The 17305-nt window shown below is 49.1% G+C and overlaps 1 protein-coding gene across 1 annotated transcript in view; it reads left to right on the top strand.

The window, feature by feature from the left end:
• Nucleotides 1-14999, top strand: part of ARHGEF26 (Rho guanine nucleotide exchange factor 26) — a 31998-nt gene extending 16999 nt beyond the window's left edge. The window contains exons 6-14 of the mRNA XM_017835463.1: nucleotides 1977-2129; nucleotides 2540-2669; nucleotides 3371-3445; nucleotides 4739-4828; nucleotides 7513-7667; nucleotides 10307-10504; nucleotides 11715-11782; nucleotides 11953-12057; nucleotides 12880-14999. Coding sequence (XP_017690952.1) covers nucleotides 1977-2129; nucleotides 2540-2669; nucleotides 3371-3445; nucleotides 4739-4828; nucleotides 7513-7667; nucleotides 10307-10504; nucleotides 11715-11782; nucleotides 11953-12057; nucleotides 12880-13022 — 1117 coding nt within the window. The 3' untranslated portion in view covers nucleotides 13023-14999. The remainder of the gene's footprint in view (nucleotides 1-1976; nucleotides 2130-2539; nucleotides 2670-3370; nucleotides 3446-4738; nucleotides 4829-7512; nucleotides 7668-10306; nucleotides 10505-11714; nucleotides 11783-11952; nucleotides 12058-12879) is intronic.
• Nucleotides 15000-17305: the final 2306 nt, after the last annotated feature.

Raw genomic sequence — 17305 nt, 5'->3', positions numbered from 1 at the left:
GTGCTGCTTCTCTCTGCCCCTCTATTCCCTTTTTTCTTTATCCCAGATTTTTACAAATCTTACAGTGACTGTGTCTGATGTCATTGATGAAGCACCAGATAAATTCTAAAAGTGGAAGTTGTGGCCCAGCAGGGTCCAACACCTTGTCAGGGTGCCATAACCCAGCAGGAAACTCTGGATTTCCTCATTTCCTGAGCACAGTAAATTGGCAGCAGTGGGAGTTTCTCCCAGCTGTAAATATGTCTGAGCAGAGTGAGGAATCCCAGTTCCTGGTGGGCAGTGATGGGAATCTGTTGTGGTTCATGAGAAATTGCAGACTCTGTGACTTGGAGACTCTTTTATTTCATTTTTTATTTGTTTTTTTACCTTCTTGGACCCCAGTGACACTTGAGGCAGCTCTTCCCTTCAGTGTGTGTCCCTGGAGCTCTGGGAGCAGTGAGTGGAATGTCCTAACACTCAACCCAAATCCACAGCACAGCAAAGTCAGTGACAACTTGGAATATGTTGTGCTTTGAGAGGATGGGGGGGCAGAGGGTGTGGGGACTCTGCCCTTCAGAGGTGACAAGGCTGTTAAAGAGCACCACTGAGAGGGGAAGGGAAGGGGGAAGCTGTAGTAGGGCAGGTGGTGCCTCTTTGTGGTACCCTGTTTTCCATGAAATGCCAACACAAACATCAGCCAGTGCATGTGCAGTTACTGTGTCCAAACTTAACAAAACCAGACAAAATCCAAAATGGGACAAAATCCCCTGGATTGTCCTGACTCTGTGACTGACCCAGTGGGAGCCTGGCAGCCACTCAGTGCAGCAGCTACCTCTGGAAAATACCTTAACTTAGTTAACCCCTGTTCCTACACACGTGGGTGATCAGCTGCTGTTCATCCTGTTCTCCTCCCCTCACAGGTTTGAGGTGTGTTTGCAAAACAGACTCTGGAGAACATCAGTGGCACACTTGAAAAAAGGTGACAGATTTGAAGAGCCACTGTTAGTGATGAGAAAATGGAATAAAGGGCTGAAATGAAATAAAACAGGTTTCAAAATATTTGAACTTGATGTAGGATCATGAGTGCCAAGTATTTCATTAATGTTTTCTCTACTATGTGAGAATTTTTAACAAGCTCATTGACTCCAGGGAGTTGAGGATTCTGGCAGTGAATCCTGATCTACAAAGGCTGTGGCCAGGGCTGGTGAGATATTGTCAGCAGCTCTGCGTGTGTGAGGATGGCACTGGTGTGCTGTGGGGGGAATTGTGGGGACCTGCAGAGCTGGTCTGTGTGAGCTCTTACTCCCCAAACAGGGAGAGGTTTCTAGTGAGTGTGGTGGAAATCAAGGCTCGTGCTGTGGGAAAGTTAAGAGTGCCAAAAGGAGTGGGAAGCTTCCAGAGGCCAAAGAGACTTCCATGTGGGACAACAAGCATGGTTAGGGGAGGAGCCAGCAGAGGATTTTGGGTTCTGTGCCCGTTTTCAGTGTTTCCAATCTGTGTTTGGTTCCAGGGGTGGGTTGGAGGATGTGGAACATGAGCATCATGTCCCCCTCAGCCAACCATGGCTTTTGTCTTTGGCTCAGCAGTCACACAGACCTTGATTTCATTGAGCACTTCTGGTGTTGTGCTGCCTTTAATTGCAAGAGGAAATGTGTTAATGTGTGTTTGAAGTAGTTTCATTTCTTTTCCAACTCCATTTCTGGAAATTCTGGTCTGACCAGCTCAGTGATGCTGTTTGGGTTCTGGCACTGGGAGAGTGGGAATTGGCTCTGCCAACACTGCTGCTGAGCTGCCAGGGGACACCAACCCCTGGATTTGTGTCCTGTCAGGATTTCCCTCACTGCCCTGCCAAAGGAGGGGTGATCTCACCCTGTCACCAACCGTTCCAGTTGTCATTAGTTTGTAAAGTCCCAGCTCATGGCAGGTGAAGTGGGAAATGCCATGAGAGTAAGACACTGTTTTCTTGTCAAAGTGAGGAACCCATTTCCTCTTCCCAGGTTCTTTGAAGAGCTGGAAGCGAGGCACCAGAACAACATCTTCATCGATGACATCAGTGACATCGTGGAGAAACACGCGGCCTCCTCCTTCGACCCCTACGTGAAGTACTGCACCAACGAGGTGTACCAGCAGCGCACCCTGCAGAGGCTGCTGTGAGCACCCGGGGGCTGGCACTGCACCACCACCTGTGCTGGCAGTGAGGGGGAGGCTCTGGAGTTGGGTGCAAAACCTGTGGCTCCCAGCATGTGCTGACAGGCTGAGCTGTCCCTGCACGCTCCTCCAAGGAGTGGGGACTCACTGGGCTGCACAGCCCAATCCTGCCGTGGTCACAGGGGTTGGTTCCCTTTCCTGCATCAGTTCAGTGTCCCACGGGCTCCCCTGGGTCTGCCCTCACGGCCAGGGATGGCAGTGCCTGAGTTTGGTGTCAGTGCCGGGCTTAGGTGATCCAGCTCCTGCAAATCACACTTCCCTGGCAATGAAACCAGGATTTATTTGAGATCTGGCAACTTGCACAATTATTTGGTAAAACACACCATTTAATCCTCTCCCTCTTTTCCCCCAGAGCCACAAATCCAGCGTTTAAGGAGGTGCTGTCCCGGATCGAGTCCCACGAGGATTGCAGGAATTTGCCCATGATCTCCTTCCTCATCCTTCCCATGCAGAGAGTCACTCGTCTCCCCTTACTGATGGATGTGAGAACAGCTATTTCTCTGTTTTTCCTTGATACATGTTCCTTCAGTGTTCACATGCTCTCATACTCAATTCCTGGTTCGTTCCAGTCTCTCCCTATCTTCCCTCTTGTGCCAGTCCAGGGCTGTATGTCCTGGGCTGTGGATTATGGAGTCCTGCTGCATTTGTTTGCTGACTGTGACTGGTCCCTCCTGCTCCTGACCCCCATTCACAAGTTAAAGATTTGGACATTCTAATAGGAAAATTGTACAGTAAAGGTCACAATAATTTTGAAACCAAGGAGGCTCGAGCACAGAAATTGTCTGTAGTGGAACTCCATTCCCGAAGGATGAACTCCATTCCCAAGGGCAGGGGAGCTGTGTGGGGGTGGCACTGAGCTGTCCCTCCGTGTGCAGCGACTGGGGAGCCCGGGAGTGTGATGGAAGTGCCAGGAGTGTTGGTGCCACAGTTCACACCAGGGCTTGTGGCAGTTCAGGTGAGGTGCCAGAACCAGAGGAGGAGCTGGAACACCCAACTGGGATCCAGGTTCGGAGTCCAGCTCTGGTAGGAGCCAGAGACAGGACTGATGATTTGGTTCTGTAGGTTTGCAAATTGGACACTGATTAATTTGATCACCTGGGCAGTTTGTTCATGGACTCTGAGTTCTCTGTGGGTTGCAGTCTGTGCTGCTTGGTCCTCTGAAGTAACTGATGTTTAATTTCAGACCATTTGCCAGAAAACTCCCAAGGATTCAGCAAAATATGAGAACTGCAAGCAGGCTCTAAAAGAAGTCAGCAAGGTACATTCTTAAGTGCTCACTGAAATTTTTCTCTGCAGAATTTTTCCTGCTTTGACTGTTTTCCTTCCTGAATCGCCTTCCAGGCCTTTGTCATTTCAGAAACCCACCAGAGAAGTGGCTGCTTTGGGGTTTTGTTGGTCACTTGAGAATTAATTTTCATGTTTATCGTTCACCTGTTTCATTGTGTAGTTGGACAAATGTATTGTGTTTTATGCCAGTTGTTCCAACAGAAAGCCCAGGGTGGACTGTGTGTATCACAAACCCCAGAACAGTGTCCTGACAGTAAAGAAAGTCTGAATCTTCTGAGCAGACTTAACTGAACCAGCTGCCCTGCTCTCAGTGCTTCAGAGCTGCTCTCCTCTAGTCAGGGTTTTCTGCCAGGAGTCAGTGGTGGGAGATGAACAGAAGTCCAGTTTCCAGGCACAGACTGTACATTACAACAACAGTGACTTGGATAATAAATGTGGGTCCTTCCCTCTGAACCTGTGCAAGCAGATTATCCCTTGTTTTGTTTAATTGTTGGGAAATTCCAATTGATCTGCTTAATGTATTTATATTCTAGAAAAGACACCTCTTTAAAACAGAACGTGGGGGTATGAAAAGAAAACTGGGTTTTTTTGCCTCCCAAGATCTCAGCATTTCAGGAGCTGTAGTGTATCATGGGCTGATGTGAGATGGGAAGTGCTGGCTGTTGTTTAGTAGAACAAAAAGCTGCTTCTCTGCTTGCTGGGGCTGGACATTACCTTGGCCCTTGAACATTCCTGTGCACTGTGAGGGAAAAGGGATGGGTTTTGTGCAATAATAATGCAGGTGGGAGGAGCACTGAGGCATAAAACCTCCACATTGCTGTATTTAAGAAGGGCCCCTGGGGATGGGTTTTACACCAGAATTACTGGTTATTACTTGGGAAAAGAGCCCAGACTGGTGCCACTGGTGCTGCTGGGTGTGTGTGTGGGAGCAGAGCGTGGCTGGAGCAGGGGAGGGCTGTGTGTGGAGCTGATCATTCCCCTGGAGCAGAGCACTGTGGCCCTGCTCAGCCAGAACCTGGGCTGGGCTCTGTCCCACTGCCCCTGAATAACCAGTTCCCGGGGTCCTGGGGGGCTGTGGAGGTCAGGGGGTCTCAGGGTCAGGGCCGGGTGTGGGGCCAGCCCTGGGCACCCGTGGACACCCTCTGGGGGTGACCCAGCCTGGAGTGTCACTGCTGGGGGGTTGTGCCTCCCTGGAAGTGCCTTTCCTGAGGGAACAGCAGTTGGTGCAATCCCTGAGCCCAGCTCAGCCCTGTCTCGTTCCCAGCTGGTCCGTCTGTGCAACGAGGGCGCTCGGAAGATGGAGAGGACGGAGATGATGTACACCATTAACTCCCAGCTGGAATTCAAAATCAAGGTATGGGCAGGAGGATATTTCTGACCATTTCATTGACACAGGAAGCAGTGGAATTCTTACCATGTTGTCATATCCCACAGTGATTCTTGCAAAGAAACCATCTGATGTGTCAGGACAAAAATTAAAATTTTGGTCAAGTATTTTGATCATTTCTAGTAGAAGGTGACACTACAGCACAAGGGTTTTGAATATATACTGAAATAAGAGTATTCTTTGCTGTAAAAATTAAGCTGCTGTGAAGATTTTGGCATTAGGAGATGCTGCTCAGTGCCGGGGTGTTCTCATGTACCTGATGGGCAAGATGTCCTGGGAAAAAGCTTCCAGGCCAGGGAAGGATCCTGGGGATGTTTGTCCTTTCTCTTAAGGGTGGGACATCTCAGGTTTCTGCTAAAAAATCATCTCCAGTCAGTCTTTGTGGTAGGAATAACCAGCAGACCCAGTCATATATAGCAGGGGGTTTATTGGACGTTGAAGATCTTTCTTCAAGTACATTTATTGTTTTCTATTCAATGTTTGCTGAAATCCCATTTCTGTCCTGAGTGTCTGACACTTACACAGTGAGGATTCCTTTGAGAGAAGATTGTTTCATTATCAGACGTGTAGTGAGTGGAGGTTCATGGTTTTAAAAGCGTGGCTCTTGTGAGGGTCAGGCTTGGGGGAAATGCTGCTTCCAAAAAGAGGTTTTTCAACTTGTCCAAAGGATTTTTATTCTCAAATTTTGACTAAAAATTGAAACAGTACTAATATTTACGTAGAGCAACAGCAACGACAAATAAAACACTTCTGGCCAAGTGCCATTTCCTGACAGTGGTGATACCAGACTCGGGTGAGCCCAGCCCAGTGCTGGGGCTGAGCCCCTCTCTGGCTCCACTCAGTTCCCAATCCCAGGAGCCCCTCGGGGGTTCCTGTCCCTTCCCTCGGGACGGGGGCTCTGTCCATCCCCTCCATGAGGGAACAGCTCGTGCTGGTGTTGGGGCAGCAACAGCAGCTCCGGGGGCTTTGTCCTTCTGTGCTTTTATGGGAGAATTTTCCTTTGTGCATCCCAAATGCAGCCTGTGGTGGCTCAGGCCCTGTCTGGTCGGGGGAGTTGCCAGCTGGCAGAGGAAGCCCCACTTTGGCCAGGGCTCAAGGCATTTTTCAGTTCTGAGAGCCTGTTTTCTGTAGCAGGGAGATGGTGCACGTGATGTGCTCCTTTGGCAATTAAGGAAAAATTAAAGTAAAACCAAGCTGCCTCTGGAATAGAGTCAATTAGGAAAATGGGATGAACTCACTTGGAGTACAGATTAGAGGAATTTTTAGTTCATCCTCAAATAGAACTTTGTAAAGTATTTTTTGCTTGTAAACCAATCATCATGGGGCTGTAATTCTGTTTTATAACCATTATAAATTAGTTAAAGTATTTCTGTTCTTGCCCAGCCTCAGAATGTTTGGAGATTTTTGTTTATTATTTTGTTAGATGTAACTGTGGAGAATTTCATGGGAGCACAAGAGAAGCAACTCAGATCTTGTGTCACTTTTGTACGTGGCACATCTCTAGAACTGAGTTTTTAATCAAGGTTCAGAAGTTCTTCAACTTTTCATCTTTAGCAGCAGAGAAGTTGTGGGGGGTTATTTTCGGGAGTTCCTGTTCTGTTCTTCCACGAGCAGGGTCCCAGTCCCAGCTGGGCTGGGTTTGGCTCAGCCCCCTGGGCAGGTACAGGCAGGGTTGGCTCAGCACAGGGATTAAGGGATGCACAAAGGCAGTTCATGCAGAATGGGAAGGAGCTGACAGGCTGCATGAAGGGGGTGTTTTAAAAGCATGTGAGAGGTGCTTAAATGAGGGGGAAACAGGCAGCTGTGTTCATTAGTGTGGCCCTTCCCTGGGCTGTGTCACAGCCTCAGAGAGGCTCTGTGTGACCAGGACACACAGTCTCACATCTCCCTTCGTGTTCATGCACAGAGAAACAAAAGGGCCTTCTGTGGGCTCTGTTTCTCCTGCAGTTGGGAATAATTTGGGTTAATAAATTCAGACCTTCACATCAGGCAGCTCAGACCCTCTGTGGCTTTGCTGCAGGTGTTGGTCCTCACCCAGAGAGAAACTAGAATCCTTCATTCTCCATATTAAATAAAGCCTGCCAGCGGACAGGACTTGAAGGGCTCCTATTGAGAACAGCAGCCCATGGGAACACATCAGAGGTGTGGGGTGGTAACAGCCTTGGAAGGAAGAAGGTTCTACCTGCACCTGCTGGGGGGTGAAGGTTTCTGCAAACCTGGCTGAGTGTCCCGGGTGACACTGGCACAGGGAGCGTCTCCGGCGCTCCGGGAAGAGCCGGGAGGCACCGGGAGCACAGTCCAGTGTGCACAGGTGCCTCAGGAGCCATCCACAAACACGTTCCTGGAAGACAGGCTCGGTTTTACTGCCCTCGGGAGGTCTCACAGTCTGTTCCACCCCAAGTGTGACCAGTCAGGTCTGTTCATTTTTACTTTTGGTGAGCAATGATCAGGTGCCCGAGTGATTCCCAGGTATTTGCAGCTGTTACCTGTGTGTTGTAGGAGTGATGGAGGTCCCTTAAACCGTGGTAACCGCTTTGTGAGCTCTGAGTTTATTCAAGCATCTTCCCCAAATACATCGTACTCCAGTCTCTGATTTTTTAAAAAATATCTCTACATTTGAAGGACTAAAATGGGATTTTCTTGCCTTGCAGCCCTTTCCACTGGTTTCCTCTTCACGGTGGTTGGTGAAAAGGGGCGAATTAACAGCGTATGTAGAAGACACTGGACTTTTTTCCAAAAGAACCTCTAAGCAGCAGGTCTACTTCTTCCTCTTCAATGATGTCCTCATCATCACCAAGAAGAAGAGGTAAGAGCTCCACCAGTATAAAACTGCCTTTGTGTTCAGCTCCTTGAAGCATTGACTTCTAACGTGGTGGTGGCTGAGAAATGAGTTCAGCAGTTATTTGAGTCTCTGTCCATCAGCCCCTGGGTGCAAACGACGAGTAACTGCTCATTAAACAGGATTTACTTTTGGCAAACACAATTGAAATTCCAAACTGTCAAACCAGTTAAAAAGCTCATTCTTGATGCCTTAGCCAAGGGAGAAGTTTGGGAAGGATAAAGGAGCAGGAATGTCCATTCCCCTCCACGCTCCCCACGCTTGGGTGGTTTTTGAGGATGGCAGATGTGGTACAACTTCCAGCAGTTGCCATTTACATTTTTATCACTGGATTTGAGGGGAGGTGTAGAATAATCAAATTGGATGGAATTTATATCCTCTGCTGCTGCTGTTGGGTAATACTTGAGGAATGAACCTTATTCCTGAGGCTGAGAACTGTTCTGAAGAACTATTTTTGCATCTGGGTTGGCCTGTTCAGCCAAACCCTTCTGTGAGACTGCAAATCTGTAATTGAAATAAATTTTGAGGAGTGGGGTATGATATAACATTTGGGAAGAAAATGGTAATATTTAAGCAAAGAGAAACCAAAGTGAAGGGGGAGAATTATTTAAGTGGAGTTTTTTTCTAAAGCTGGGAAGAAATGTGCCTGGATTTCTCCCTGTCTGCTGTGCTGGTGTGAAGGTCTCTGAGATTCCGTGTTTATTGAAGCTTGTGCTGGATGTTTGTGAGACAGTCCCTTGTCCCCTCCCTGGCAGCTCTTTGCAGAGCTGGGTCACACTGGGTTAAACGTGGGGCTGCTGTGCTGTGCCAGTTTGGGGCTGGGGGAGCAGTGACAGGTCCTTGATCCCTGTTGGTCCCTGTTCACTGGTCCCTGTTGCTGTCCCGATCACACACCAGATTTGTGTAACAGCAGCTCTGATCCAAACTCAGGCTTTGGATTTGTAACACCTTCCAGCTGCTGGAAGGGAAATATCCCAGCTGGGCCCAGAGGCCGGTGACAGAACCTGTTGTGTTACTGGCACACTCACACGGTTGCTGTCCCAGGATACCCAGTAGAAGGGATGTGATGGAACAGCACTAATAGCTCTGAGTCCCCGATACCCTGAGCAGGAAGCTCCCCCTGCCCAAGTGACAAAGCTTGTTAACAGAGTTTGGGCTCTGGGTGCTCTGTGCTCCCACCCACAGTGTTGCCACGGCACTGCAGCACTGGACAGAAATGTTGGTTGCTAGTTGAGGTTAAATATTTGTGTTTTTCCTTGAGCAGAAGATTCTTAACATTGCAGTAAGACATCACTTTGTGCTAAAAATAGAGCTTTGTGAGTGCTGCAGTGGCACAGTTTGGTCCTTGCACAGAGTCCGTGGGCAGCCCTGGCTCAGCCCATCCTTGCCAGCTCTGTCCTGGCTCCGTGCACTGGTCCCTGCGGGGCTGTGGGGTGGCACTGCCAGGACAGGCTCTGACCTGTGGGGCAGCAGCAGCTGCTCTGTCACACTGGCCCTGTGAGGGACTGAGGCAAAGGGCTGCTCCCTGGGATCAGGCCAGGAGGGGACATGGGAACTTGGGATGTGTCATTGTACACAAGGCTTTGGAGAGCAGTAAAACTCTGCTTCTCCCCACTCACTGCCCAGCTTTTAGTTTATTGGGAACGTTTTGTCTGTCAGTTGTCCTTGTAGCTCCTTCTGTGTGTAGACACAATCCGACTCTTTTTCAAATATCATTAAAAAAAGATTTAATACTTCTGAGGGTTTAATGCAGTATCTTGGCAGGAGCAGTCAGTGCTGGCAGGCCAAAGGTCACTGCTGCTTGGGAATATTACCTGCCAGAGGGTCAGCGCTCTTGGGAGCGTTACCTGCAATCCTGTGGTTTGTCTAAGGATGCCAGGGGGATTCCATAAACCAAAGGCAGCACAAGGCACTGTGTGGGCATCAGAGGCACAGAGGGCAAAGGGTGAGGGCTGCCCTGCCCTGGCTGATCCCACTGGTTTGTGGAATGGAGGTAAGGAGTAGGAGGGGTTTGTAAAGGTTTCTCTTGATTAACTGGTAAGAAATGCAGTTATGATTAGCTGTGCACATGTGCAAACTAGTTGATAATTAGCAAGGAATGCATTTATTATTCATTACACAAGTGTATGGACACATTTCTTTCTCAGATGCAAGTCTTCCAGGTAATGATGGCAGCATTCCCAGTTCTGTCCTTGGCTAAGCAGGAGTTGTCCAGACTAAAATACTGGTTTCTTTAAAAAAAACCCGAACAAAACCCACCCAACCCACCCCACCTTTCCCTGGTTCAGAGCAGCAGAGCAGGAGGGGTTCCATTTGGGGTGTGTTCTGTGTCCATCACATACAAAGGTGTTCTGCAGAAAACCAGAACATTTCAGTATTTAATTTGCAGAACAGTGAAAACACACCCCACAGAGCCCAGTAAGAGCTTGGTTTTCACACCAGCACAGTGGCAGGAGCTGTTACCCCACCCGTGGAGATGAGGTGTTGGAAGAACCATCCTGGACTCTGGAATTAAATGTGGGTTCTGTGATGGTGTTTGCACCCAGACCTCCTGCGTGGAACCCAGCCATTAACCCGGGGTGTGTTTGTGCCGCTCTGTCCCGCAGTGAGGAGAGTTACACGGTGACGGAGCACTCGCTGCGGGAGCAGCTGGTGGTGCAGCCCTGCGAGGAGGAGCCCGGCTGCTCTCCCGGGAGGAACGCGGTGCTGCACTCGCGGGGCTCTGCCGCCCACCTCTTCAGGCTGCTGGTGCTCAGCAACCACGCGGGGGACAGGGTGGAGATGCTGCTGGGAGCAGAGACTCAGTGAGTAGGGGCTGCAGTAACGTCGGGTGGTGTCACAGCTGTGTCCGGTCCCTCACCCGGGTCAGGGCTGTCCCACCGTGGCAGGACGGGGACAGGAGTGTCCCAGGGTGTCCCAGGGGGTGACAAGGGGTGTCCCCAGGGGTGACAGGGGGGGACAGGAGTGTCCCAGGGTGTCCCAGGGGGTGACAAGGGGTGTCCCCAGGGGTGACAGGGGGGGACAGGAGTGTCCCAGGGCCCGGGGTGGGAGCGGGCAGACACTGAGCCCAGTCCCTGGCACTGAGCTGTGGGGACTGACGGGGCAGCAGTGGGAGGAGGAGAGCTGTCCCTGCTGGGAGAGCCTGGTCCTTGTTCTCCTGGGCAGTGTGAGCAGCAACAACCAGGGTCCTGTTTGTGGGTGCCCAGCCTGGCTCTGAGGGCCATTAACTTCCGCACGACCTCCCCAGCACTGAGAGAGTCTGTCTGTTCGGGGGAAGCTGGAGGCGGGACAGACACATGAAAGGGAGAGCTCCAGACATATCCCTGCCTGGAAAAATTGATAGTTTTAGGTTTGCTTTCAAAGTTTAGAATAACCCTGAAAGAAACTAAAGATCATCAATGCTTTCTATGAAAGAACTCATTATGAAGGCAGCAGATGATTCAGACTTGTTTGAAAATGCAATTTTATTGGGGAAAAAATGCAGGACATTTTTAGTTGTCTGGGCTTTGGATGAAAAGACATTTTGTTCTTCAGATTTATTATTGATTTGTTCTGTACTGTTTGCAGTATAAATAGTAGATCATCACTCAGAGGAAGAGGCTGAAAAGAATTCCTGTATTTAAAAATTACCTATTTTTACAGTCTTATCTTGTACTTTGAGCAGGCTGGGAAGGGAATCTCCAAGGCCAAGCTGGGTGGGTCAGAGTGCCTATGGAACAGGGTTTTGTGCAGGTAAAACTGAAATGTTTTCTCTGACACAAAGATTTCCAGCACAGTTATTCAGTTGTCACCTAATGTGGTGTGTGGCTCCTGAGGACAAAGGAACCGGGGTTAGGTTAGACCTTTGTATCGTCCTGTCACTAAGGCACAAAATACACACACTGGTGATACACCCAGGTTACTCCCAGGTGCTGAGGAGATATGTGCTGACTGTGGAGGAAATAAGGGCAGTCTCAGTGCTGACACTCTCAAGAGCATGATCTGGGACACGGGGCTCTGTTTGCTGCCTTGCAGGAGTGACAGAGCGCGGTGGATCACAGCGCTGGGGCAGGACAGCGACGGGCTGCACACGGACAGGACCAGTGAGTGACCCCTCGGGCTGGGACTGCCCCCCCCTCGGGCTGGGACTGCCCAGGGGAGGGGCATGGAGGGAAGTGCACCCTGGAGGTTTGAAAAAGAAATGGTCTGTGTGCTTTAATGAGGTGCACTGCTCTGAGCTTGGTTTAACTGAGCCTGGCTTGTTGCTCCCCAGCTCTGGCTCAGGTGGAGATCATCAGGACATACACAGCCAAGCAGGCCGATGAACTGTCCCTCCAAGTGGCTGATGTCGTTCTGGTTTATCAAAAAGTGAATGACGGTGAGTGAAGGTTTGGCTGTCAGTCATAACCACCTCTGCAGGAGATCCAGCTGGAAAAAACTGGTTCTAATAGCATGGGCCTCAACTGAGAAAAGGTTCAGCTTCCAAGAAAAGCCTGGACATCTGGCTTCAGGTTTCTAAAGGACAGGCTCTGTTGGGCAGCAGTTGAGCAGAGTATAACCAGCTGCAGAACGTGTGTGCTGCCTGGTTTTGACATGTCCACAAATAAGAAATTGCATTTATCTAAAAATGAGGACCTCAGACACTCCAGTGAGTGCCAGGGTTGTCCACGAGAAGCATCCCCAGTCTGAGTAGTGCCATGGCCTGAGCTTCCCTGCCTGCTACAGGCACAGCTCTGGCTCGGGGAGTTTGCTGAGGTTTTCCACAGCATCAAGCACCCCAAGATCAAAACTGGTTCATGCCTGGACATGCCTGTGACTCCACTGACAGCACCATGTGCTGGCTCAGGGAGGCAGGACACTGCCAGAACTTGAGGGATAAATCCCAGTTGGATGTTACTCAGTGTTACGTATGAAATCCAAGATGCTGTCACTTGTGCTGCACTGCTCTCTTTAGATTGCAATGATAGTATAGTCATTATTGCAAATTATAGTTTAATTACAATATGAAATTGTGTAATACATTTTACGTAGACTTTCTTCCCTAGTCTGCCTGTATAAAAAGCTGCCAAATCTCTCTTAATGTGGTCCTTTATTCAGTGCCAGGGCCGGTGTATAACGTGTGTGATGCCTGTGAGTGTCACCTCAGTGCAGGCCAGCCAGGTGTGACAGAGCTGTGACGGTGTCCCTGTTGTCCCTGCAGGCTGGTACGAGGGGGAGCGGCTGCGGGACGGGCAGCGGGGCTGGTTCCCCATGGAGTGTGCCAAGGAGATCACCTGCCGTGCCACCCTGGACAAGAACATGGAGCGCATGGGGCGCCTGCTGGGGCTGGAAACCAACGTGTAGCGTGTTCCTGTCCCCACACCACGCTCTGCACCCGCTGCTGGGGGCTCCCTGTGGGACGGGGGCACCGGAGCCCACACCCCCTTCACCAGAGCACTGACGTTTGGATACTCGTGTCCGTCCTCGCTTTGCCTTCCAAGAGCTCCGAACTGAAGCCTGGTTAGACCAGGAGCAGAGTGCAGCTCACAGCAGTGTCCTGGGAGCTCAGCTCTGCATCCTTCTCACTCGTTCCAGTTCTGGCTTCAGTTGCTCCATCCCCGCCTCCTTCTGTTCTTACTCCCTCCGTTTTTCAGTATCCTGACTTGCTTTCCCCAGAGCTGCACAGGACACGGGACAGCAGACATGGGCCCCATCCATGGAGCTGGAGGTGAAGAGCAATGCTGGGGGTGTCCCAAAGAGCTGCAGTGGGACAGTCCCAGTACCAGCCAGGGTGTTAATGGAATACTTCCCACTTGTGTCAGAACCTGTGTGACCTGAACTAGAATAACCAGCTCTGTACTTCAGGAAGGCCAACCTACCTCTCCAGTGCAAATCCAGGGACAGCCTGGGCCTTGGCACAAGGAAAGCTGGCAGAAGCTCCAGAAGAATCCAGAGCTGTGCCTCCAGCTGGAGTGGTCTCTAACAAACACTGTCAGGCAGCTCAGACTGTCTCCTTTTAGTTCTGCAGTGGTGAAAGGATTTCTGAAAGCAAAAACAAGGTACCACACTCTGCAAAGCGGGTGGTGCTGATCCATCTTGGCCCAGGTATTTTAGCAGAGAGTAACTGCTGGAAATGGAGCCGATTTGTTCCTGGTTTCCTCAGGTGTTTAACGAGCTCCTGTGGTTCAGTTACTGTTTCAGAGCAGGAGTTTGCTGGGCTGCAGGAACATGAAGTACTTTGTTCTGGGACTGGGGGGTTTCTGCTCTTCAGTACTGGAGATCAGTTCTTTCCGTGTTCTGCTGAACTCCAGTTACCTGCACCTTTATCATCCTGTGGGATCCACAGCAGAGGGAGAGCGAAGAGCTGCACAGTTTGGTTGAGGTGCCAGGTCTCCTCTCTGTTGTGGGCACCATCAGAGCTCGGGCAGTGCCCGAGGAACAGCCTGGCAGGAGCTGTGCTGGTGCTGCCCCGTGCTCACAGGGCACTGCACACCCCAGTGCCCCCTCCTGCTGTGTGAGCTCAGTGGGACTGTGGGATGCAAACCCTCATCGGGTAAGGACCAGCTGCTGACTCAGCAGCTAAATACTGCTCACTACAAACGAGGGGACAACTTGTAGTACCAAGGCTTTCTTCTTGTTGCCTTCCCCAGCCTCAGAACAGGGGCTGGAGGTTGTTTTATAGTCTGTAATGTGCTGATTTCATTGGTGAGTGAATTGGGTGTTTGTAAATGTCTGTCTCTAACAATTTAAACTGTAGTAGGAAGGCAATAATTTTGTACAAAAGTACTTACCTGGACGGTCTGACAGTGGTTATACAGCCTTGTAAATTAATTTAAAAGAGGACTGATAAAATAGTAATGACAGAAACTGTAAATTGAACAAAGACTTATTTAACATAGTAAAAAAGACTGCTACTGTTTTAACAAATTTATTGTATACAGGCAGATGTTTAACACATAACTGAATGTATAAATCCAGGCATTAATTTTATTCAGATTTTTTTAATACCTTGTATATATTTTTCATACCTAGTTTTTCCAAAAATGCTGTAATGTTTTTTAAGGACATTTTTCATTTTTCCTATCGTTGGACACAGTTCTTCAGGAATTAAAGACTTCTTTGATTTTATAGGAAAACAATCAATAAAATGCTTTTAAATTCTTACTAAAAAAAGCTTTGAATTTTTTTTAATGGCATTTCTTAAAATGCCAGTTGTTTAATGTCATTCCTGTCAAAGAAAACTCTTTGGGAAGCTGTCACATTTCAAATGTTCCTGTTCTGTAAAGATAAATAGCACCATGCTGTGTCCTACTTCATCTGCCACAGATCCAATTTACCTGTGTGGCCGTGAAGCCATGGCGTAGAACACAGGCCTGGGAGAACAGCTGATGGCTGAGACTGAGGAGAAGCAGGAGGTGGAAAAAGAGCCTTCAGTTACCTCTGCTTTCTATAATTTGGCCACAGTTCAGGGGAAGGGACCTGCACCACTCGCCTGGTCCAGCCACTGCCGGGCTGACCCAGGGTTAAATCACGGGCTGACCCAGGGTTAAATCACGTTCTCAGGGTGGCATTAATTACAATGCACACCTTACCTGGGGGTGGCAGACAGGGTGATTGCTCTACTATTGCTGCCTTGGACTTGCACTCTAAATTCCAGCACAGCTCAAAGAGATCTTAGAAATTTAAGGCATAAAAAGCAATTTATCTAAACATTTGTATAAACAAGTTTTCAAAACCTCAGGGGTTTGGGGTTGGTTGTTTTCCCTTACAGCAACTGCACAATATTTTCATTAGCAAAAAAAAAGTAATTTAGAGCAAGTTGGAGCTAAAAGATGAGTACTTCTAATTACAAAGAGTGTGATCCAAAAAACTCAGCACTTTCACACCCTGTGCACTCTGCACATGCACAGACACACATGCTCTCCTGCATCTCCTTTTTAATTAGAGGTGGACTTGACACCAGTATCTCATTTTCAATTAAGCACCCAGCAGTGACAGAATAGAGGTGGGAGTTTGTTACTGTAAAATTAAAACTCTCATTTTTGGAAGGCCTGGAATGTGCACCCCTTCCTTCTGACTTCTAGAGCCAGGTTTTAAGCAACTAAAATGCTTAAAAACCAAAATGCTCTCAGTTCCCTGAATCAAAGTTGAGGTGCCCATGTGTGTCTGTGGGCTCCTGAGGGCCACCCAGCACCTGCTCAGAAATCCAGTGCCCACCTGACTCCAGCCTGTCTCAGCATCTCCTACTTGTGACACACATAAGGAACACTTATAAATATTCTTTTCTGCTTCTTTATATCAGCCCTACAACACAATAAATATTTTTATCTGCTGAACTTTTAAGACATGCTGTAATGCAGTGCTGTTCTTGACTGCCATGGCAAGGAGTACATTTGTTCCCATTATGCAAAGCTAATTTGCTGAAAATAAAAAGGTAAAAATAGCACACTTTAGTCAACCTACACACCCTGACAGAGCGCAGCCTGTGCTCAGCATCACTCACAGGCACGTCCCTTACACTCTGGACCTGTATTTTCTGTTCCTAAAGTAACACACGTAGGGAAAACAAGTGGACAGAACACAAGTGCTGGAAATAAATCTAGAATAAATTTTGACACCAAGATGGAGGAAATCCAAGGATTTATCTGCTGTAGTCTGCAAATGATTTTTATCAAAACTTCATACCTGGAATAATGGTATTTACATCACAAATCCAAACATAGCACCAGACACACTAGTGAGAAAAACTATCCCAGCACAAACCAGCTCACCTGGCATTTGGAACAGGCTCAAACTCAAAGAACAAAGGTTTCTGATACCTTTCCACTTAAAAGGATGTTAAGCTATGTTTCAAGCACAGTCAGCATCATTATTTAGACACTTCCTAAGCACAGATGTGACTGCCCCAGCCCGTGACCCCTCAGGTGTGTCCCTTCTGGGGTGGCCCTTGGGCTGCCTGGCCCTGATCGTTCCAAATGCAGGGTTTGAGAGAACAGGCACCTTCCTTCAAACAACACTGCCATTCTCACCCAGGCTCTGCTTCTGCTACCATTTCCTTTTGCTCTTTATGTTATTAATTAAAAATTTAACCATCATTTAAGTACTGCAAAAACAGCGGACAAGGAGAATAAAGCAGGTACCACGTGCCAGCCTGTATTTTCACGACTTTTAATCCAGTGCTGCCAGTAACATTACCACTAACCTTCCATCAATAAATCCAGTCTGCAGTGGGACCCTCTGCTGAGCTGTAGTTCCTGCCCCACACTCACACACTGACACTGGGCACCCTGGTGCCACCAGCCCCTGCTGCGCTGCCCCTCAGCGCCGGCCGCCATTTTGTCCCCTCCTCCTTCCCCGCTCCCTCCTCCCCGGCACGACAGCCCTTGTCCCCAGCACCGAAATTACACCATGAATTCACTTCATTCCCTTTTCCACACAATTATCAGTAATTTAACCCCCATTTCCCCCCACTTTGATTCCAGGGCTCACCTCCAGCAGCACCATCGTTCCCTGCTCTCGGCGCAGCTTGTCTTCCACGCCGCCCTCACGGTCTGGCTCTTCCACAGCCCTCACGGTCTGGCTCTTCCGCAGCCCTCACAGCCCTCATGGCCTGGCTCTTCCGCAGCCCTCATGGCCTGGCTCTTCCG

This window comes from Lepidothrix coronata, unplaced genomic scaffold (genome assembly GCF_001604755.1).
Source record: "Lepidothrix coronata isolate B3197 unplaced genomic scaffold, Lepidothrix_coronata-1.0 Scaffold256, whole genome shotgun sequence".
Lineage (NCBI taxonomy): Eukaryota > Metazoa > Chordata > Aves > Passeriformes > Pipridae > Lepidothrix > Lepidothrix coronata.
Note: the sequence above shows the minus strand (reverse complement) of the source record. Positions and strands in the feature narration are given on the sequence as shown.